The 22,760-nt window shown below is 40.0% G+C and overlaps 1 protein-coding gene across 5 annotated transcripts; it reads left to right on the forward strand.

The window, feature by feature from the left end:
- Nucleotides 1-772: 772 nt before the first annotated feature.
- TCAIM (T cell activation inhibitor, mitochondrial) lies at nt 773-22,759 on the forward strand. 5 transcript variants are annotated; one of them, XM_027814780.2, is made up of 11 exons: nt 773-791; nt 3,450-3,526; nt 6,792-6,927; nt 7,481-7,634; nt 8,842-9,088; nt 10,505-10,627; nt 13,276-13,373; nt 14,984-15,075; nt 17,313-17,545; nt 18,092-18,223; nt 21,606-22,759. In XM_027814780.2, exons 2-11 carry the CDS (start codon nt 3,498-3,500, stop codon nt 21,829-21,831), a joined length of 1,470 nt encoding a protein of 489 aa, XP_027670581.1. In that variant the 5' UTR covers nt 773-791; nt 3,450-3,497; the 3' UTR covers nt 21,832-22,759. The 5 variants fall into 5 exon arrangements, with proteins under 5 accessions (XP_027670581.1, XP_055564229.1, XP_055564230.1 ...); XM_055708254.1 differs by lacking the exon at nt 773-791 and adding an exon at nt 1,219-1,368; XM_055708255.1 differs by lacking the exon at nt 773-791 and adding an exon at nt 1,469-1,535.
- Nucleotide 22,760: the final 1 nt, after the last annotated feature.

A 22,760-nucleotide genomic window follows, 5' to 3' on the forward strand; every position in this document is an offset into this window, starting at 1 on the left:
TTTTTCATTTTGTAGAAACCAGGGACATTTAGTTTTACTATTTCTCCTCATATGAAACGCTAACATCCATGAGATGTTAAATTTATCTGGTATAAAACAATGTTTTCACTCCGAGATGCCTGTGCTGCTCTTGCTGAGCCAGTGGGACAGACCCTGGGAACCGACAGGGAGTGGTGAGACCACATACCAGAGTACTATTCCCATGGAATATTCTGGTGATATTCATAAGCAGCAAGTGTTGAGACCTTCAGCTACAACGTAGGACTTAATTCCTGTGCCTGGGGGGGCGGGGGGGGACAGTGGTGCTCTGGCTCCATTTGACATGTCCCCTACGCTGTGGAGCGTCCTGGCATGTCCCCCTGGCAGTGTCACCTGCCAATTACCCCTCCCAGTTGATTTTATTCCACACCGAGTTCGAAGAAATCCCTGCTGAAATGAACGGCATGCTTTTCTGTTGAATCGATTAAATTTATTTTTCCATTCGCCCAATTACGCAACCAATTTGCTTACCTAACTGACAGCTGCTATCGGGAAGCGGGAAAACGTGCTGCATGTTACGGAAATCATGCAAATCCCCCGAGGGCAGTGAGAGCGTTAACTTGATTTAAAGCTTCACTGAACTACAGATCTTTCCTGAACCCCGTCCGCCCTCTGTTAACCTGTTCCGCCTGGAAAGGCAGCGGGTCGTACGCACGTAACCCCGGTCCCTAGCAGGGCACCGGACGGCTGGCTCGGCCGCAGCATGCCCCAGCATCAACCACCTGGGAAGAAAACCCGGCGTATAGATGGAGGTATACGCGGAGCGCTACGCTAGGAACGGCAGGGAAAGAGCTCCCGCTCTTCCGCGCTGGCTCCCGCACCCGTCGGGCCGCCCGGGTGCGGGTGAAGCCCCGCCGGCCTGGCCGCGGCGGCCCCTTGCCCGGGGTGCGCCTCCCGCGGCCCCCGTAACACCCGCGGGCACCGCCGCAGCGCGACGGGACCCGCTGCTCCGCGGCCGGCGCTGCGGGGGGGCATTGGCAACGCCTTCAAGGGTCGCAGCGATCGCTACAACGGGTTTGTTCCGCCTAATTCTCCGCACGCCGGCCCGTAGCGCTTCCGCAGGGCCCCGCCGGCCGCGCAGCGGGCAGGGCACCAGGCTGCGCCTGCGCGGGGCGAGGCGGGCGGGGCGCGCAGGGCGGGGCGGGGCGGGCGGGGTCGGGAGCGCAGGCGCGCGCTGTTCCCACCGCCCCCGGCCCCGCCCCCGGCGGGAATCCCCCTCGCCCGCCGCGGCGCTGCCCCGCCCCCTCCCGCCGCTCCGGGGCCGTCGGCGGGGGCGGCTGCGCCAGGGGATGGGGGCCGGGTCCCGGCGGGCGCTGTCCGGCCGTGGCGGTAAGCGGGGCCGGGGGCCTCGGGCTCCTCCGCGCGGGGCGACGCCGCGGAGCGGGGAGAAAGGGAGGGGGCGGGGAAGGCGGCGCGACCTCGGAGGACGGCGTGAGGCCGGGAGCGGGCGAGGGGCAGCTCCCGCCTGCCCGTGGCGGGCCCGTGGGCGCGGAGCGGTACGTGCGGGCGCGCACGCGCCGGTGCGGGCCCGGCAGGTAACGGCCGCCCGGCCCGGCCGCCCCCCTCCAGCGGCGCAGCCCCCGAGGCCGCCCTGGCGCGGCAGAGCGCCAGCCCCTGCGCGTGTTCGAGCCCCGGGCACCTGCCCGGCGCCGCGCCCGAGAGCCGCGGCGGGCGGGGGCTCCTTGCCGCGGCGCGGGGGGCCCGTGGCGCCGGAGGCCCTGGCGCACCCCGCTCCCCGCCGGCGCGGGGAAGACCTGCCCTTCCGCGCGTCGGGTGGTTCTGCCAGGGCTGCGTGAGCGGCGGAGCCGCCGGGGCCTGCGGGCCTCCCGCAGCGGGCCGGGCCGGTCGCCTCACGCCAGCCAGCCTGTGCCCTGCGCGCTGGCACCGGGCTCGTCGCCGTGCGGTTTCCCCGCCGCGCCGCGGGGGTCAGCGCGGGTGAACCCCTGAGGTGAACGGTCCGGGGGCGCGGGTGGGGCGGGCGGCGCGTTCCTACCGGCGTCTGCAGGGTGACTGCGGGGCGGCCCGTGTCCTGCGCCGTGCTGGCCAGCCCCTCTGAGCTGGCGGCAGGTGACACGCGAGACCGGAGGCTCTTGTTTACCTCAGCCATGTAACAGTTTCTCGGCGGTTAATAGAGCATTTAAAACAAGAAACAATGGTGGTTTTGTCCGGTTATATAAAGTGCCGCCGTAGATTAGTGAGATTGCTGGGGTTTTCCATCGTCTATCCAAATCCCTGAAGCTAAAATTACAGACGGAGAAATGTTTTATTACCAAAGGGCTTGTTGATGTACTTAAGTTAGCTGATGATTAGGACTGCTGCTAGAGGCGAAATTATTATTGCCTTTCCCACCTAGTTGAAAATCGGAAATTGGAAGACAAAAATTGAAAGGCGTTCTGGGGATATTTTACCTCTGCCTATTTTTTTTTTTTCTTCTCACTATTTGCTCACAAATACCTAGTAAAATATTTGGTAAACAGTTTACATTCTTAGTTAAGTATATTTGTAGCAGTAAGATGCAATGCTAAAACTTCCAATGTCTTGGAAAACTGTCATATGAGCTATTGTGCTGTATTGGAACCAGGATGGTATTTCTCTGATAACTGCTCATCTGAGGTGCTTGAAAATGGCAACGTGTGGGCCGTTAGTGGGGGCATGTTATTTTCAAAAATGCAAAGAAAAGTATATTTAAAAATAAAAGTGCATGAAAAACATGAGGAAAACATTGCCAATAGGGGGCTACCCTCATAATCCCTAATAATTAGGTCTAAGTTTGCACTCTGACAGGCTAACTTGGAAAACGCTCAGTTACACTTGCGTAGTGCAGAAGTTACTAGTAAAAATTTTGAATTCATTTTTATGGATGCCAGCAAACTTTTGGTAAAGATTTCAAGGCATTGTTGTGTGGCAGTGCCATTTCCTTTGTTTTTATCTTGCACCCCCATAAAATCATTGGTGTACCTATTTTAAAGTATTATCATTGTTTGAAAGTTTTGGACTCAGGGGAGTGAAAATTTACATGGCATTTACTTGCTCTGTGTTTGTCCTGAAAGCAAGCTGCCTTTTTTTGTTTCTATACTTCAAGACAAAAACTGAACATCAGGAAGAGCAGGAAACATTTGCAATTAGTTATTTCTTAGGGGGATTTTTCTTAACTGGAACATCTTTAATTAATCTTCCAATCCAATTATGGTAACTACTGTTAATATTTGTAAGACACTGTTAGTAGAGGAAACTGAAAACATTCTTACAGAAAGCTTTTAGGTTTTATGTGTGATTTCGCAATTTTGTACTACTGTTGTGACTTTAAAAGTTATCACCTAGGATTTAGAAAATGCACTGATAAGTAACAGGGGAAAATACTCATGTCCGTTACTAAATAGGATTTTTTCTTTTTTTATTTTTTTCCACAGTGAGTTAGTGGATGGCTGAAAGTTGGCTTGACCATTGGAATTGCTGAAATGTTCTGCTGCTTAAGAGCCGTGAGAAGGTATAGCATGTTGCTGACCTAATTTACCTTTAACATATGTTTAAGTGTGTACTTATGGCTTGCATATATGTAAAACTGGTGTGGTCTTCTTGTTTAATGCTTATTCCTTTGGCTTTCTCATCTTTACAGCTTGAAGCTTTCAACAGAACATCCACAGCTGAAAATCCCCAAAGGCATATGCCAGTCCTCGAGTGAGACATTAAAAAGGCTCTCAACAAAACCAGGGTTTTAAAATAGTTTAAGTATGAGAAAAGGGCAGTCTAAATCTGAATATGATATCAAATATATTACTGCATTATTGAGTTATTAAAGCTCAGTGTTTCAAAATGAGTGAATATATCTCTAATAAGGAGCTTAATTTAACAAAGCTTTTCAGTGCCAAAGCTATAAGCCAAAAATTTAAACTTCAGAGAGAAGTGAAGAAAAAGTAAAAAAGAAAGTTGAAGGGAATTATTTAATCAATAAATTAAATCGCTCCTACAGTATGATTGCATAATATGTTCTAGTGGAGATTGTGTTTCATATCTTTCATGAAGTGGAGACGGCTGTTCTCAAAGTGCTTATGACCTTGATTTTAACACAAAGCCTTTCTTGGCCCTTAAAATCTAAATGAAGCTCATGGAAAAATTATTGCTCCTTGTGAGTGAAGCCATAAGCATCTTTCTTGCATTTTTTTTCTCTCTAAATTCATTTTAATTCACTTATTTTGTCACTTCACTTGAAGGATGCCTCAGAGTTCTGTCTTTCACCTTCAGTAAATGAATTCTTCCTTCTGTCACGCAGACTAATTTTGGCCTTTGAGCGTCTCTCTTTTAAGCAAGTTCAAAATAGACTTTTGGCTGGAATCCTGAGCCTTCCTGCTAGCATGGCAGTGTTGTTTAGATACAAAACAAGGGAACTGGAGTTAACCATACTTGGCCATTCGTCTTGTAAAATACCAGATGGAAGTTTATGATTAATAAACTTGCAAGTATGATTAAGAGTTTCCAGGTATGTTGGAACTTTTTTCCCCTAACTACTGGAAGCAGCATGCAGTGTAGTTCGAGAGTGGACGTGGGAAATAACGTATGAATAAGGTGAAGAGAGAAATATGCTTCTTACTTCCTCCAAGCAGTTGGGTCTAGGAGGATGTAGGTTTCTTGCACTGCTGTTAGTCAAAACTGCTATCAGACAGGTAGCTGGTTAATTTACTTTTTTGCCTTTGTTGGAAAATTAGTGTTTTTTTCCCTTTTTACTGCTTTGTACCCACTTGCTACCAAAAAAAAAATTTCTGCTCTTTCTTTTTTTTTTTTTTTTCCCCTCAGCAGGACAGTTATTTTGGTATTTTTGCAATACAAAATGGTAAAGCATATGATCAGGTGGACTTTTATCCATTGTGCTTCGCTTCGTTTCTTGCCAGGTCACGTAGACTTTTTTTCTGCATCACTGAGCAAATCTAGCGTGTTCTTGTCATTGAGAGCCTTTGCTTTCCGTAAAAATGTGATACTGTGTGGTGCTTCACCATCTCCTGCTATTTTGAGTAGGATCATGGGCTATAGTGATGACTAGTCTCAAAGTCTGAGATGCAGCCAGCAAGGAGGTAGAAATGTTTGCCAGTAATACATTTTATCTTTTTTTTATCTTCCATTTAATCCATGCACATAAATATTGGGTTTAGTCATAACCGTTTGAAATTTCATCAGTCTTCTTACATTACACATTTTCCATCCCACTTTTCTATGAAAACTTCTCATGTTTTCAGCATTCTGACTTTTCAGACCTACTAATTAAATATTTGCCCACCTCTTAGGCAGAAAAAGTTAGCTTTAACTACTTTCATGATTCTAATTGGAGAGTTGGAAATGTTGACAAAAAAAAGGTAAAGTAAGGGTCATTGCATCTGCTTGACAACTCAACTGCTGTCATTTACTGTTTGCCAAAATGAAAAATACTGTTTATTGTGTGAGCACAAATTTGGGGATTTTTTTTTTGGTTGGGTTTTTTATTTTAATTCGTGAAAGCAGTCAAGAAATAGTCTCACATATTTCTGTGTCCAGGATAATTATTTGGTCTAGGATGCTGAACAAATAACTCTTTGTAAAACAGTCTTGTTTACCGTTACTAATAAGGTTGTTAGTTTTATGTGAATTGGAAGTAGCTTTGCCTCCAGTCTGCCATATATTTTCCTATTTGGGGCTTGCAGTTTGAATGGTACTGTGAGGAGTGGAACAGCATTGTATTGATTGACAGAGGGGAATCCCTACCCTTCTGAGCAGCAAACTAAAATGAACATTAATCACAGAGAAAAATGGTTGGACTGTTGGATTTGTTAGCCCATGAAATCAGCTGAAGGAGAAATCTATTATTAAATATTTACCAATTCACATTTTCTTGCTGATTTTATATATACTGTCTCTTGGTAATTAGTTTGCTGACCTGAGTATCAGCTTTGAGCTATGGCAGGAAATTTTGGTGGTCTTTAATTCAGAACTTGTTTTTCCTCCCACTTCAGTCTTCTGTTACGCAAGTGTCCTCATTGCAGAACTGTTGTTTAATGTATGCATAATTGGAGGTTATTTGATCTTTTGTACTTTCTGAACTTCCTAGAACAACTTCAACTTAACTTTTCCTAGCACAAAAAAATTTCTTGTTTTTCTCTATTTCAATGAAGATCAAAGGTCAGAAAGGTACTATGTTTTACTTGATGTCTTCTATAAAGGGAGTATGTCTGGGAAAGTAGATTTTATTTTATTTTTTTAAACAGACACAAGTGTGTGGACATTACAAACTAATGACGAACTTCTTTTGATTGAATTGTGATTATTATTCCTGGGTAAAATTTCATATTCTTTCGGCACTGCTTGAAAAATACTGGTTTTGGCTTTTTAACTTGGAGGTTCAAAAGTATGTAAGGCTTGGCTTTTAAGAGCAGCTTCAGCAGTAGCTATGAAAAATACCACTGAAGCCAGTCTTCATCATTCAGACTACTTGACTGGGGAATTTTTGTTTGAGCCTGCTCCGAGAAAGTACAGTGAAAAGTTATTGTACTTATTTACATGCCTGTAATCAGCCGTTAGCATTCACTATTTCTCAAATTTGTTGGATTTGCTCTATATAAATGCAGCTTTGTGAGTCGCAAGGGGAAAACCCCAGAACTGAGACTTCTAATACTGGTTTAAAATTATTGCAGCTGTGAATGTTTACTCCATTCTGTCACATTCTAATGCCGTTTATATCAGTTTGTCTCTTGGTTGCATCATATATAAACATTTTGTTATTTTATTAGGTTATGTCTGGAGAAGATACTGCTACAGTGCATTCTTCAGTCAAGAACTTTATCAGGAGCTGATGCCATCAATGCTCTCAGACCTTTCTATTTTGCTGTGCATCCAGATTTCTTTGGCCAGCATCCCAAAGAGAGGGTAAAAATCTTTTAGTATGCTTTCTTTGTAAATGTGTCACGTGTCAGGGATGGAAATTTTCGAGTTTTCCTGCAGTCAGAGACACAAAAGTAATATTAGAATTGAATATGGTTGTTACCAGAGAACAAAAAGATGCACTTTATTTTAAGTCCCTTAAAACACCTGTTACTTATTAGTCATATTTTCTGTTTAATTGTTATTAAACAAATATTGAATCCTTCCAGATTAATTTATAATACATATTACTTGCTTTGTCATAGTGAAATGCTCTGCATTATGTTTGAATCAATGGATTTCTTTAAGCTTGAAAGCCTTAAAAGTGGTGTTTTGGAATGTACAGAAAGTGCAAGTATGTACGTCATCCAATTTATTCATGCAAGATAATTCATTTATGCTGAGAATATGAACTATATCACTACTTATTAAGAGCAGCTGGCAGTTTGTAAGAACTAATTCTGCATGTAAGATTAAAAATGTTTAGATGAAAAATGGCCAAATTCATCATCTGTAAGGTTTGTGGGGGTTTGGTTTTTGGTTTGTATTTTTTAAACAGGAAGTGAATGAAAACTCTCTGAAGAGGTTAAATGGCTACTTGGAGAACCTACAGAAACCAGGATTTCGCTCCTTTAAGCCAACTCAGCTTACGTTTTATGTAAGAGAAAGAGAACCAAACTCTTCTAATGTTCAAGAATCCTTCAGTGCTTCAGGTGCTTTTATATCGTGCAGAATGCATCTTCTTTTTCAATCTTGAAACTTTTTCAGACCATAACTTAGCCTTGTGCCGTCATAATGACTTTCCGACTAAATAAAATCCTGTCAAACCATGAAAATATGTATTAAATATGCCAGCTAGAACCATGCAAGTAATTAAACATCTTAAGCTTTAAAAAACATTGAAAGAATAAGAAATGACAAAGTTGAGGCCAAGTTACAGTATGAGAAAGTAAAAAAAAAACCAACTCCTAAGTTGATGTCAGTGATTTTTCTGCTCTTAATACTGTTGTCTTGTCTAGCTGGAACAACAGTTGGGTCCTTGTGTTCATTGCAGATAATGTGTAGTACACAATGTCAGGATGTTTGTAGGGTCAGTAGGAACTTACTGTGTAAGCAGAAGTTGTAGGATATCTGAAGCTTCAATTTACCACATTGTCTCTTAGCTTTGAGACTACAGAAAATATTGCTGAGTTTGGATTACTGGTTTTGATTAATTTTATTCTATGTATTTGGTCTGATGTACCAATATGCCTTACCTAACAGATGAGTTTTATGTTCTGTATACTGCTCATAAAAACACTTGAGCAAATTGTGAGGGACTCTAGTGCTAGAAAACAGTCATACCATTTTTCAAGAAAATAGTAGTGTTTTGTCCAGTGTACTTAAAATAAGAGTTGAACTGGCAGCTGTTACACTCTTGAGTCTACTTGCTTGCTGTCTAATGGGGCAGTTAGGCCTAATATCTAAGTGATGGGACTTAATTTTAGCCAGTGTGCAAGTGTAATGTTTTGTTCTGAAGCTGCTGTTGCTAGCCTGTGAAGAGCTGTTGTAGTGTGGCGTTTCTACAGTAAATTATATCCAAAGTGATGATCAGTAATAACATGAGTTGTGTAGAGCTGTTGGACAAAACTGCCAGTGCTAAAGCAAAAGCATCCATTCTTGGGTTATGCTGCATCTGTAGCTAGTTTTCCAATTTGTCCAGTGATTCAGGTAGTTAAAACAGCTCTATTTATAATTTTGGACACATAACAGTTTTAAATGTTAAACTGCACATGAATTTTGCAGCGAGTATTGAAATGACGATATCATAATTTCTGACTGTGTACGTCTTGTTTGGGCTCTTGTAAGATGAGAGAGATGTGGATGCATTTAACATAATTTCAATTAAATAATACTAATTGTGGGACTTGTATTTTATAGGATTTCGAGCAGTCAGTTTTACATTACATACTAGGGATCTCCTGAGCACAGTATTAGATATTCTCAACTCCTGCAGTTTATCTACGGAGCATATTCAAAGTTTGAATGTGAACTCTCAGCCCCACAAGGAATCAAAAAGCACAGTGAACAGACCTATCAAATGGGATAAGACTTACTATTCATTTACTGGATTCAAGGATCCTGAGGAGGAACTAGAACAAGCCCAGAGAGTGGAAACAACTTTAATGTATGTAAAGCTTTTATTTAACTGGTATTTTGTAACCTAAATTGGTCTTATACTAATGCTAAGGGTTTTTAGATGCTACTGATAAACATTCTGAAAACAACACAAAACCTTATTGCCCAACATGTAATTCTGTTCACGCTTTTTATAATTAAAGAGAGTTCAGGTGAGCTCCTGGGATAACTAGTGCCAGCTAAGCTGAGGCATTCTTGCGTTTTCGCACATCATTAATGTTTGGTCAATCTGGTTTTGGTTGATCTTCGCTTTTCAATGTTGTGGAATATTGGTGGCGATTCAGTAGAAGGCAGAGGTTCCACTTGCTTCAAACCTTAGTGCTGTGCTCCTGATTTGTTGTTCAGTATACCAACATTAATATTTAAATTGAGGCAATTAAAAATTCTGAAATTGCATTAAATGCAGCATATTGTGCATTAGAAGTCGGTTGTTTATAAAATCTTATGTGCATATTTTGTGGAAGGGTGAAAAATACTGCCTTGAAAAATTTTGTAACAATGAGACTTAGGTGCCATTTGAAATAAATGCAGAACTGTGGTGGTAGTATCTTCAGAGCATCATACTGCCTAGCACCTCTCAAATAAAGCTACTATAATATATGCTACTGTAAAACACTTAACTGAGATTTAACATACTAGAAAATATTTTTACTTATTTCTACACGTTTACAGGAAATGCCACAAACAGTTACATATTAACAGTCTGGTTTTAATACCTAGCCGTTTGGCACTGGGCCTCTCTTCTTCTGAGTTTGAATTTTTTTGCTTAGAATACAGTGTGAGAATGGAAGTATTTCTTTGTTAAAATACAAGTATGAAAATAAGTTTATGATACGAACAAAGGCTAAATCTCTTAAAGTAGCATTTTCCTAGAAATAGAATGATCTACTTATTGAAAGTTTTAGATATACTCCATGAATCATGTTTGCCTGGTTGTGATTATTGACAGAAGAACTGTAAAACTTTGACCTGCTTTATCTATGTTCATCCCAGCTCTGTAAGAGTTACCTAACTTAGCCCCTCAGTACCATCTCCCTTATTTGATAGTCGACTATAATCACTTTGGTGGTTTGGTTTTTTTGAAGATGCCCCCCTAAATCACATTAATCTGCTGCTCTACACCTTTCACAGCCCTAAGTCTTACAGCTGGAATGTTGTCAGTGTCTTTTGGTTCAATTTGATTCCCTAGTCCCCCTCAAAAACATTAAGCACCAGGTATTCCTTTGCAGATATCTTAAGGTAAACCATTGCAATTTCAGTTTTTGTCCTCTACCTTTAAAAACCCCTTTACCTAGTAAACTGAAATAAAATCTTAATGTTAACAGTAAGAATTCAGTTAGTTGTACTGTTTTCATGACAGATAATACAGCATGCCTCTAATGTTAGTTTTTTCCTCTTCTTTCAGATCCTGGCTAGATGATAATGAAGCAAGTGCGGTAAAAAAACTGAAAAAGAGTTTGCCACTTAGAAAAGAACTAGAACGTTTAAAATTTGAGCTCTCTCATCAACTCCAGCTCTCAGATATCAGGTAATAAGTTAGATCAGTCAGACTCGGATTAAGACAGTCAAAGCCAGGAAGTATTGTGTAATACTATGCCATGAGCTGTAGAAGCCTATTCCAGCAAAACAGCTACATTTCATATATGTAAAAGTGTTATTGCACTGAATATTTTTCTAGAAGAATTCTATGGGGACAAAAGTTTCCTGTTACAATCTGCTCAAAAAGACCTAGTGTTTGTAACTAATAACATAGGCTCCAGTTGAGACAAACACCTAAACACTTGAAAATAGGACCTCTGTCTGTGCATTAGTTTGGGTGTTTTCCTCAATGAAATTGCTTTTGCTGAATTCAGGTGAATATCTACAAAGGTAACTAGATTAGCAGTGAAATGCAGCTTTGCACATGGTACCTATTGACATCCTGTGAAGGCTTAATAAAAATGTTGTTCTTTTTAGTGTCTCGTTCCCCACACTCCAGAGGAGGAGGATATTTGCCTGAAGGGGCTGAGTACAGTTGGTAATCTTGATTCTTCAGAATATTTTCCAGAAAATAATTTATGATCCTTCTTTAAATTTTGTCCCTTCGATTGAGGATGTTCTGAAGTGGAATATTCAGGATGGGAAATGACAGTGAGGGTATTCAATAATGGAAAAATAAACTTTGCGGATTATTTCAAGGAGTAGTCTGTTAAGTTCTTCTTTTAACCAGGAAAAGGGAGAGTTGGAGCTTCTGAAATCATGCTTTTGTCCTTTCACTCTGTAAAAAGACCCTGATTTCCTTTAAGCTGAAGCAGTGTTTTTTAATGCAATTTCTAATTATCTGCAACTGTGCTTTGGTGGGAGTTTTAAGGTTTCTGAAACAGTCTTCGGTATTAGAGGCATAGGTTTGGTTCTGTTCATGGCTTGAATTTAATTTTCTTATAATTTGTGCTTTTAAAATGCACTAAAACTATTGTGTTCCAATGAGGCGTTACTAACCTTCCAAGAGTTACATTGTCATAATTCAAAAAGGAATGTGAGTGTAGAAATCTGACAAGCTAGTGTCTTAATAGGAAACTATATTTGCAATCCTGCAGCCTAATGCTAGTTTTCACAGAGGTTTAAAAAAGTAATAGGGTCACTGGCTTTACTCCATGTATAAGTTTAGGATGGCTGAAGAGAAGGTAGGATCTATAAGCCACCTTTTTTGCTCTCAGCAGCACCAGACAGGAATTTTAAGTGATACTGACTTGGGTTACAATAGACTGAGTTGCCTCCTAAGTGCCGTGGCACAGTGCCATTCTCTGCATCCCAAAGAGTGGTTCTTTGCCAATTAGGTTTCCCTAAATGAGATGATGTGGGTTGACCTCAGCTAGCAGCTAAGTACCTACCCACACAGCTGCTCACTCATACACCCCCATCGGGATGGGAGGAAGAGAATAGGAAGAGCAAAAGCAAGAGAACTCATGGAGCAAGGTAGAAGTTTTAATAGGTGAAGTGTAGCAAAGCTGCATGTTCAAGCAAAGCAAAAGGAGGAATTAATTCATTACTCCCTGTTGGCAGGCAGGTGTTCTTCTGGAAAGCAGGGCCCCAGCATGTGTAGTGCTTGCCTGGGAATACAAACACCATAACCATGAGGGTCCCCCCTTAGTCCTCCTTTCCCTGAGCATTTATTGCTGAGCACAACATCATACGGTCTGGAGTATCCCTTTGGTCAGTTGGAGTCACCTATCCCAGCTGTGTCCCCTCCCAGCTTCTTGCCCGCTCCAGCCTACTTGCCAGTGGAGGGGGCAGAGTAGGAAGAAAAAGCGAGAACCTGGACACTGTGTCAGTGCTGCACAGTAGCCAAAACAGTGGTATGTTATCAACCTTGTTTTAGTAAAAAATACAAAACACGGGACTGTTAATGAAGAAAATTAACTCCATCCCAGACAGGCCCAGTACAATAAGGAAATGGTAATTTCCCATTTTCAGACAGTTTTATGTCAGCTAGAAGTTTGTTAAAGGGTGTAATTTTTCAATACGCTGGGACAATTTTACAGTTTAAATGCTTCTTGAAATTGTTAGGAGTTTGTCTTACCTTTCTGGTGGAAGAGATGTCAAAGCTATTGTATATTGAAGTCAGCAATGTGACACCTGGCTCCTGTAAGGTTTAACGAAAATTATTCCACTGTGAAATATGAATATATAGACAGCAACTTGCTGCTGGAATCTTAATAATGTTCTGGGCTAGGAACTCGAAGAAAAAGAAAAAAAAGAGATGGTCCTTATATACGGTATTTGCTCCTCTAGACAAACATTACACAGTGTACAACAAACTGCATGCCACATGACAGCTGAATACTGTTGCTGTTTACTTACAAATCCCTTATTGGGAGAGAGATTTCCAAGTTGTGTTCTGTCTACTGGGTTTTATATTTATTTTTTCATATGTCTGATTTTATTCCTTTGGAGGGAGGGGTGTTGGTTGGTTGGGCTTTTGGCACTCACTTTAAGAAAGATTGAAATTTTATTTAGGTGTTTTATCTGTCCAAATAGCATATGATGCAGACAGCTTTTCAGTAGGCCTTTGCTTTTATTACAGTTGGAGTGCTATTTTGTTTGAGTTATAAAGTTTTCAGCTGCTCTCGAGTTCTGTGAATTATTTTTTTTTAATAATGTTGAGAATGAAATGCTTTCAATTATATTTTTATGTAGGTGGCAGAGAAGCTGGGGTATTGCTCACCGCTGTAGCCAACTACACAGTCTAGGTCGATTAGTCCAACAGAGACCTGAAGTATTAAAGAATGTTAAAGGTATTTCTGTTGCTTGTTTCATATATCCTAATACAGTATTGATTCAGAGATGAGCATGAGTCTTCTGTGACAAGGGAGCTCCAGTTCTTTTCATGAATGCTTTTGATAACTGCAAAAACAAGCCTGCCAGCCTTACTGAAAAGCTGGTAAGAACTGACATTTTAAGCTACTGGGTATTTTTTAAAGTGACCTTTCCTTACAGTGTGTTTGCTACATCCAGCTTCTATTTTACACCTTAATAAATGCAAACTGAGCGAGTTGAAGGCACTAGACTTAGTACTAGCAATGATAGTAAAAAAACCCTCTGAAAGGGTGGAGGTAGCGGTAGCTTCTTACCCATGTGAGTAACATGAGTAGCTCTCTGAAGAGTCAATATAAGGAGGGCTTCCTAGAATACCTTTAAAATCTATTTTGTCTTCTCTTATCATGCATGTTCTGTAAAATACCTATATTAAAGTTAGTATTTTCTCAGGAAAAACTGAAATACTCTGTAAACCTGACCTACCATTCTTCTCATGCAGCTGTTTGACCTGTGGCAGTAGCTGTTTGCTCTAATTGTAACTCCACATTTTATGCCTGTCTGCAGATACTCAGTTTTGAGTGGCTTTCAGTTGAGGGTTCACCTAATCCTTTGTCAAAAGACAGAGTGGGTAGGACAATAAGTAGTTGTTGTAAATTGTATCAAGTTTCAAATTAGTTTCTTTACCTGAGCATGCTAAGGATTTAAAGTGCTAGAAAAGTCTGTCTTGTGAATCTGTTGTAGTCTCCACCTTTGAAGATCTTTAATAATATACTGGACAAATACACAGGTACCGTTGATCTTGCCTTGGGGTACAAGGATGGACTAGATGCCTTCAAGTCAGTGTTGCTCGCTCTTAAGGATTTTGGAAGACTGATTTCTGAAAGCAAGAGCTTCTGTTTAAGCCTTGTCTTGTAGATTAATACATCCCACTGAAGACTTTTTTTGTGGAAGTTTATTTTAATAAACAGTTGCCTGTGCTTTTACCCTAAAGAATTCTTGAGGATATTTGTACTTTGCTTAAAAAAACCATACTCAGACTCAAAGCTGACTTGTCCCCCCAGAAGTAAACCTAGTATTATCCTTTTGTTGTCTCTATTATTTCTTTTAAAAAAGAGCAAAAACCTAATGTGAAAGCATTTCTTGCAGCTTGCATGTTGCAGAGAGTTCTGTGGAAGCAGTAGTTCTCTGACCAACTTTTACCTTATTTATATATACTTTAAGTGTACAGCATGTATTTCCTACTGCATACGTGATTTGTACAGTTTCTTTGACTATGCTGTCTGCTGAGATTTTCTATTTTAAAAGTAGTCTTTGTAAGAAAAAAAGTCCAGTTAACTGAAAAAAAAATCTATTGAGTTTAAACAGGGACAAGGCAATGCTAAGTAAAGTTTGTGTGAAAAAATTCTTGAGCTGGAGTTTTCAAGAATCACTCTTTCAAATCTTGAGAATAACAAAAACACCTGCTTGTGTGTCTTTGTGCTGTAGAAATGTGTTGTTCATGACAAGTTACTAGCTTAGCTAAGCCTTAAATAGTGATAGGAATAATTGCAATAACCTAAATTAGTAAAGAGTTTTGTTCAATCTTCAGGGCGCACGGTGGTATTTACAGACCGTTCAGGTATGAGTGCAGCAGGCCACGTAATGCTGGGAACCATGGATGTTCACCATCACTGGACCAAAGTAAGAAGATTTCCAAGTAAATGATACTGCCTCTTGTTATGACATCCTCTTTTACGCTATAACCAAAATATTAATTGGTGCAGATAACTGATGAGTAATTTAAAGCAAAGACATAGCTAGTATGTTTAGCATAACTGTGTACATTGCATTCTAAATTTAATCCTGTGATATACTGTTACTAACAGCAATCTTTGTCAGGTTTTTGCTGCTGCTTTCACAAACCAATCAGTCCTACCCCTGATTAGGTACAAAGAAAAATAATGTTATGCAGCGTTCCAGTGCAGTGAGCACCGGCAGAATATTTCATGATCCATAAAGAGCTCATTCCCATGAAGAATGTAAAAATTTTATTCAGATTTTTTGTAAAAATGGATTTAAAGGGAGTTGTGAAGTGATCATTTCAGTCAATGGCTGCTAACCAACCCTGTCACTCCAATTTGTTCTTTTAGGCAGGTAATGTGTGCGTTGCAGAAATCTAGTGACTATGTGAATTCTGCTGCTGCTTGGGTAAAGTTCAGAGTTGACAAGCTTTCTGGCACCCTGAATGATAAAGTATTATATGCAAAGGACCACAAATAAAATATGTAATGATGTCAGCGTGTCCATGCAGGAAATTTTCTGGAATCTGGTTGCTGAAATATTATTGATAGTTCTACAAAAAAAATATTCCTTTGTAAAGGAGATAACTGGTGGCATTTCACAGTTGGGAATTTCACCTAGCTAGAGTATTGGAATATTCTATTTCTGTATTCCAATCAATGGATAATACGAAAATTTAGCTCTCAATCCAAAGCTTCCTCTGGTGGTTGCTTGAACTTTTGCCTGTGTGTGTTTCACTGAGGGAGAAGATAAACCATGGTTTGTTAATGTGAATGATTTACAGAGAACTTAAACTGAGAAACTAGAATTTAATGCAAAACTTTCTACTCTGAGACTTGAGAGTGTTGATAGTAATTGGAATAAAAGTGTTCTAATTATAAAGACTGTGTCCCTTGAAAAGAGAATTTATTCCTCTTTCAAACCTTTGCTGAGGGGTTTTCTGAAGGGGTCGTGTTTCTGCACAAAGTGTTGTGCAGATGGGATGATGTGGTGATGGTGTTTGCTTTGGAAGACAGAAGGGTATGTATTTGAACCTGAAATCAAAGGCTTTTATTTTCAAATGCACTGAGGATCAGGTTAAATGAGACACAGAAAAAGTCTGTGAAAACCTTTTTGAGGTTGGTTAGCTGCTTGGTTTTTAGAGAGCAGAATTTTTTTTTGTCTAATATTAATGTACCAATATTTTTGAAAGCAGTCCTAACAGCTGTTACTTTTGTTACTAATTATTAGAAGAAGGAAGCAGCAGAATAGTGTTCAAGTCAGCCTGTAGAATGCTTGGTCAGAGGTGCAATATTCAGAGGATTTTTGCAGGTTTTCTCTGTAACAAATGCAAATGCTGAACCAATGGATTTTACTGTGGCAAAAGCTGTTCTGATTCTGCTTCTCTTGGGTTTCCAAGGAGATTATTCTGAAATCACTTGAGGTGTTCCAGCAGCAGTATTTTTTGGGATGGAAAACTACGTTGTAGTAATAACTAGGTAGAAGATAAGTAGTGACTACTACTACAGACTTTTCACTTGTTGCCCTGTTCCAGCCTTCTCCCTGTCACACCTTCTGTGTCTTTACTCACAAGTCTGATCACTTCTTAACCTTTTCTCGTATAGGTTTTGTAGATGAGAAATCTGGGACCTTTCTCCTCTCCCTTCAGACTCAAGATAATCCAAACCCTTGGGAAAAAACTTGTTTCAGTAACAGAGACTTCTCTTTTTTAGGAGTTCATATAAATTACACCGGCAAAACCACTTTTGACTGGAATAGCTCTACTACTATAACTGCGGTGATAAACATTTTATGTAGGCCTCAGATTATAAACTTTTTTTATCTGGGGCTATTAATTTCTCTCTATAGAGAGAGAAAGAGGACATCTGTTAGTTTTGTTAGGGCCTTTTGGTGCCTTTATAGTATAAAGTAAATACTCAGAATAATTACAGTCTTATTCCACTATGTCTTGCCCTAAAATGTATATACTCTATATTTCTGATTTTTGGTGTTCTTTGAATTTTATTTTTCCCCCTTCCTTGGGTTCCTTGTTTACTTTAAGACACTCTTCCTTTATAGTTTCATGGGGATGGGGGTAGTTCCTTAATTTTAAGTTTTATGCTTTGTAACATAGAAGATGTTCGTTTGTGTGTGCACAGATTTTTGAGAGATTGCCAAATTATTATAAACTTCAGAAAAGGCTGCTCTTCTTGGAAGACCGGATAAGCCAACTTCTGGGAGGCATACAAGTAATATATATTGAAGAACTGCAACCCCTATTGACTCTAGAAGAGTACTACGAGACTCTAGATTCTTTCTATAATAAATTACGTGACAGTAGACTACCTTTTCATCCTCGCAGTCTGCGAGGCTTGCAGATGGTTCTGGAGAGGTAGGTATTTGCAGGAAAGTTTCTTCCTTTTAGAGCTTTAGTCTTCTTTTTTATGGTTACACTGATAATTACTCTCACTATGAAGAAAACTAATATAATAACGGATTTTCGTTATGTTGAAGTCTTTTTGTTTGTAAAGGTTTTAAGTGCCTTTTTATGGGTTAAGAAGGAATCAAACTGAAGAAAATCCTGCTTAATTTCATGCAAGTTAGAGTCAAAGTTCTGTCTTTATCTTAGCAGTGTTCTGCTGTGTTAAATCAAAGGTTTTATGCTGTCAGGTCAACACACAGCTGTGTATGATGGTGCTGCTGTTTATATTTTTTTTAGTATTGTTAAGAGTTAATTTTGACATGTAATTTTTAAAAAGCTTTATTTATGATGCTTATGTATTCTCATGAATCAAACTTGATTTTCTACCACTTATTCTGATTGTAATTAACCGATACTCTTTTTATCTTCAGAATTTGTTCTGGAAGTAATTCACGTAAATACTTGCATAAGAGAAAAAATGATACCTTGTTTTTTACTTCCGTCATGTTTCATTAGTGACAGGTATGCACCAAGCTTACATGAATTTGGACACTTTATGATCCCAACGGTCTGTGATCCAGCAACCCTTCAATGGTTTTTTTTTGCCAAAGCACAGGAGGCAAGGCATAATCTGAAAAGAAAGGAGGAGTAAGTGTTCATGTGTCTCAATATGTTTAGCTCATGAAAATCTTTGTATGTCATGTTTTATTTGGAGGAGGAGAACTCTGAAGAATGTATTCATGCTCTTGTAGTGGGGAAAAAACTTCTGCTTATAAAACAGAACCTTACCCATCAGCTTTACTAATTCAAAAATTTTAGCCTTCAGTGAACGCAAACAGTTATTGGAAAATACCCATCCTTCACCTTGTAGAAATAGTTGTACTTTATTCAGAAATAAGAGATCTTTGCTTACAAGATAAAATTACATAATTTTTTTACAATTAATTCCCCAAAGGGGAGGGGTTGGAATTTTTAAGGAAGAGACCTTTTTACTGAATAATAACAGCAGCAACCTCCTATTGACGTTACTTACATTGTGGCAAGAAAGCAGTAAAATCTAAAAATAACTTGAGACTGATTATAGAATTAATATTTCTAATTGTCAGTTAGTTGAGGAAAAGATTAATCAGTACCTAACAAGGGGAAGGAAAAAAATGGGGTAGAACGATGAGACAAATACCTCCTTGGTACTCTTTCACAGATGCGAGAGAGACAACAGTAGTGAGTCATAGTACCATACTTCAGTATTAAAGTTCATGACTTGTACTATCCATCAGAACTGTAATTTTTTTTCTTGTTCTTGTATGTTGTATGTGTCTTTGAGGATTAAGAGCATGAAGTAGAAACACTGGTTTTATTTTGAATAAAATACTGTGATAGATAACTGGGTATTATGTCCTTTTAGAGGTTGTTACTGCAAGTTTATTTTCTGCTTAGGAAAGCTTTTAATGAATTATTGAAGTATCACACTGTCATGAGTGTATACCTGATATATTGATTCAGATTTTTTTTGTGAAGGTGTTTTAGGCACGAGTCTTACTGAAGGCTGTAATATTTTAGCTCCGTTAAGACCTGATTACTTGGGAGGATGTGTTTTGGAGATAAACTTTGGTAAAACATGGAGGGTTTTTGGAATTTTTCCATAACCCTAGTCTAGCTTTGAAGTTAGATTATTTTTGCCATATAAGTTATAACTGCTGAATAGCTCTCTATGTAGCCGTCCATATGTGACAGCTGGGAAAGTATTGTCAGTAGAGATTGGGAGGGATGTTGTAGCCAGCGTATGCATTTGTGTCTGGGTTAACTCACTCTCCAAAAACCTCGCATTGCCCTACGTTATAAAGGCACTAATCCAGGAAAAATGTGGGGCTTCCCTCAGAGTGGAAGCAGCTGTGTTGTAAGAGCCAAGCTATGTATCTCAGCTTTTGTTGTGTGTTGGATGACTGCTGGTTTGTGTAACATAGTAAAGAACAACTATACTAGGTCATATTGAAGGTCTGTCTCCATCATCCATTAGCTTATGGAAAGTCTGTGTGAATGGGGCAAAAATGGTGGGTTTTTGTACTCTGTACTCCTTTCCAATTTCTGACTGACTGCACTTCAGAAAACTGAAGCTGGAAACATTGTCATGTTAAGAGCATTTAACAGATCATCTTTCCCCCCTGCCCCCCTTAGATGTTTAATCATTTATTGAGCTGATTTATACTTGTGCCATGGGGTATTTTGGAGCCACAAAACTGCAGCTGAATTACATGTAGCATATGTGTATGAAGGAGGGAAGAGGTGTTCTGTTTTATAGACCTACAGCCTGATGATTTAATTTGTCATTCTCTCTTGTTCTTGTGCTCTAGGAAATATAAAACCAGTCATTCTGTATTTATCACCTTTACTTTTTTGTGGATATGTCATATTTTGCCTTAATTGTCTCTTTGAGGCTGAAATCTCCTTTTCTACTTAATACTTCCTTGAACAGAACACATTCTGTACTTCTGACTTTCCTTAGCCTCCTGTGGTTGTTAAAGGGGCCCTGAGATAAAGGAAAATACTTTGAGATGTACTGGATTTACTTTGCACATGCAGATGAATGTTTTACATGCGGTAAATAGCACCGTGTAGCTGGAATTCTGTATGACCTGATGTACTGGGGAGTTTAAATGCTGCTGTTCTAGCAAGTTGTCTTATCTGTGTGGATAATGTCAGTCTTCTAGTAATGCAGGATTTAGTATGACTCTACTTCTTCCCTTGCTTTTGCAACCTATCAGTTTTGTATTGTGATAGAGGTGTAAACCTCCTTGTGGAAGTGACTAAAAATAAACCCACAGTTCTCACTGTGTGCAGCTAACTTTATGTCCTTCAGGGCAGCCTAAGGTTTCACGGAAGAGGAAAGCTTGGTGCTCAGCTGTTTGGGAAAGTGCTCAGGAGGGTGGCGTGAATACAGTCAGTAGGCAGGGTAGGCTTGCTCCAGGTTAACTCACTGGCTCAGTTCACCCCTGACCGCCAGGGCTGGGCTGGCTCTTGTACAGCCATCCGAACGCCTCAGCAGGGCGCAGTGCCTCGCAGGTACATGGAGATCCCGCACTGAGCTGTGTAAAGGGGGGTGTTAAGCCCCTACGGCACTGTTTTCACCTGAGTCAGATAGTCTCGGTAGCTGTTCCACCACGCTTAGCTTGGGCTGATTCCCGTCCCAGTGGCCCTGCAAACGTGCTCCTCTCCTGTTCAGCACAGAGTCTCTTGTAGAGCAGCACCGGTGCTGTTCCCCTAAGCAAGCTGGCTCTGGAAGTATGGCGATGTTAATGTGGCACAGTGCCTGAGCTAGGAAGGCTGGCTGAACCTGAACTGTCTCTACATTAGACGATCAGCCACCGTTCCAGTGACTTTTAATTAATTCTGCACATTAACTTTATTTCTGAGTAGTTTGAGTTTGCCATGTGGTGTCTTACCACTCTGTCTGGGGTGAATGGAAAAAATCATCTACGAGCTACGAATTCAGTATTCATAGAATCATTTAGGTTGGAAAAGACCTTTAATAGTTCTGCAATTAGTAAGTTATTGACACATTTAATATACATCAGGTAGCTGTACCTGTCATCTGTTGGTTTTGATGACGTGCAGAGTACGGATCTCAGTTAAAAAGACAGAGTAATTCCTAACATGATTTTATTCTTAAAGCTTACACTTTCAAGGTTGCTTAAGTACTTTCATCCCATACGTTAAAAATGGAGCTTCATAAGACTTCTCTGTTGGTATTTTTCCCTGTTTCCTGGTGACCAAAAAAATGTCATGGGCTTTCAAACATGAATCGGTAGGCATACTGTTGCCCATAGCCGTGAAAGCATGTTCAGTCTAGCCTCTGAGGTAGGCATGTGAGTATCAACCTGTACAAAAATCTCAGCTGTGCCATAGCTGTACATGAAATGACACCTTTGTTTACGTGTATATAACCTACAAATATACTTATTTCAGGGTGTTTCTTTTTTTTTAAGAGATTTAAGTTCTAATTTTGTCACTGTATGTTGTCTTCATTTGCTAGGATGATGATTACAGAAAAAGAGCTGATCGATACTTCCACTGAAAAATTTTCATTGGATCGGCTGTATAAGGAACCCAGTGTTTCCAGTGCACAGATGATAGATTGTTGTAAGCGACTGCTGGAAGAATCATTGCCGTACCTACAAGGCATGCACCTTTGCATATCGCATTTCTACTCTGTGCTGCAGGATGGAGACCTGTGTATACCTTGGAACTGGAAAAACTGAGGACATATCTGATAATCAGATGAATTGTTTATTTTCTGTAAGAGGCTATAAATATGGTTGGTTTTAAGAGTAAATTATTTAAATCTGTATTTTGATATCAGTATTCAACCCACAAATTTTCTTATAACTGCTGCTCAAGAAGTTTGGAGTCCTAGACAATTTGCACAGTACACAGTATTGCTAGTTCTGGGAAAGACATCTGTACATTCTCCATACTACTGTAGGAGTCCTGGTGTATTGTGAAACCACATTTTTGTAGCGAATTATGAAAATACATTAAATTGCAAGTCTGAAAAAATGGGCATGTGTATTTTTAATATACATTAATATCACCGAATAGATTATCATAAATAGTGAGTGCACTACTCAGACCAGGCATTACATGTTATCTTACGGGATTTACTGAATGCAGAAGTTGAGTACCTAAGTTGTCAGGTGGCAGTATTTCATATTGCTACCTATTACTGAATTAAAAAAAAAGACAAGGGGAAAAAACATCAGAGTATTTCTACTGTGTAGGAGAAAGCAGTGCATTAACTTGGCCTCAAGAGTAGAGTTTCATGTGCTGGCCCAGTATTGTTGCCTTAGAATTTTGAAATACGCCAATTGTACTGTCTGCAGTTTCTTTAAAGGAGATGTCATTCTCTTCTTGTTTTCCGGCATTTGCTCAATAAATACAGACAATCCTCTTTACTTATGTTATAACAGATTGCAAATCCCATTCACAACACTTAAAAGCTGAGTAGTTTAATGTGACATCTAAGGAAAGGAAGCATTGGTTTATGTGGGATTGTCTGCAAGAGTAAGCACTTCCCGGTGAGGGCAAGGAGTTTGCAGTAAGGCAAATGTGCATGGATTTTTACTGGTATGTTATTCCTTGAAAAAAAATGAAATAAAGTGTGAATGTATATCAACACTTTCCTTGTAAT

Source organism: Falco cherrug, chromosome 4 (genome assembly GCF_023634085.1).
Source record: "Falco cherrug isolate bFalChe1 chromosome 4, bFalChe1.pri, whole genome shotgun sequence".
Classification (NCBI taxonomy): Eukaryota; Metazoa; Chordata; class Aves; order Falconiformes; family Falconidae; genus Falco; species Falco cherrug.

Bases quoted from the DNA above. Each gene is read 5' to 3' on its own strand.
- TCAIM (XM_027814780.2), top strand. From the start codon at position 3,498: ATGTTCTGCTGCTTAAGAGCCGTGAGAAG. The intron at 7,635-8,841 runs GTGCTTTTATAT...TGTATTTTATAG, and splicing joins AGAATCCTTCAGTGCTTCAG to GATTTCGAGCAGTCAGTTTT. The intron at 17,546-18,091 runs GTAGGTATTTGC...ATGTTTCATTAG, and splicing joins TTGCAGATGGTTCTGGAGAG to TGACAGGTATGCACCAAGCT.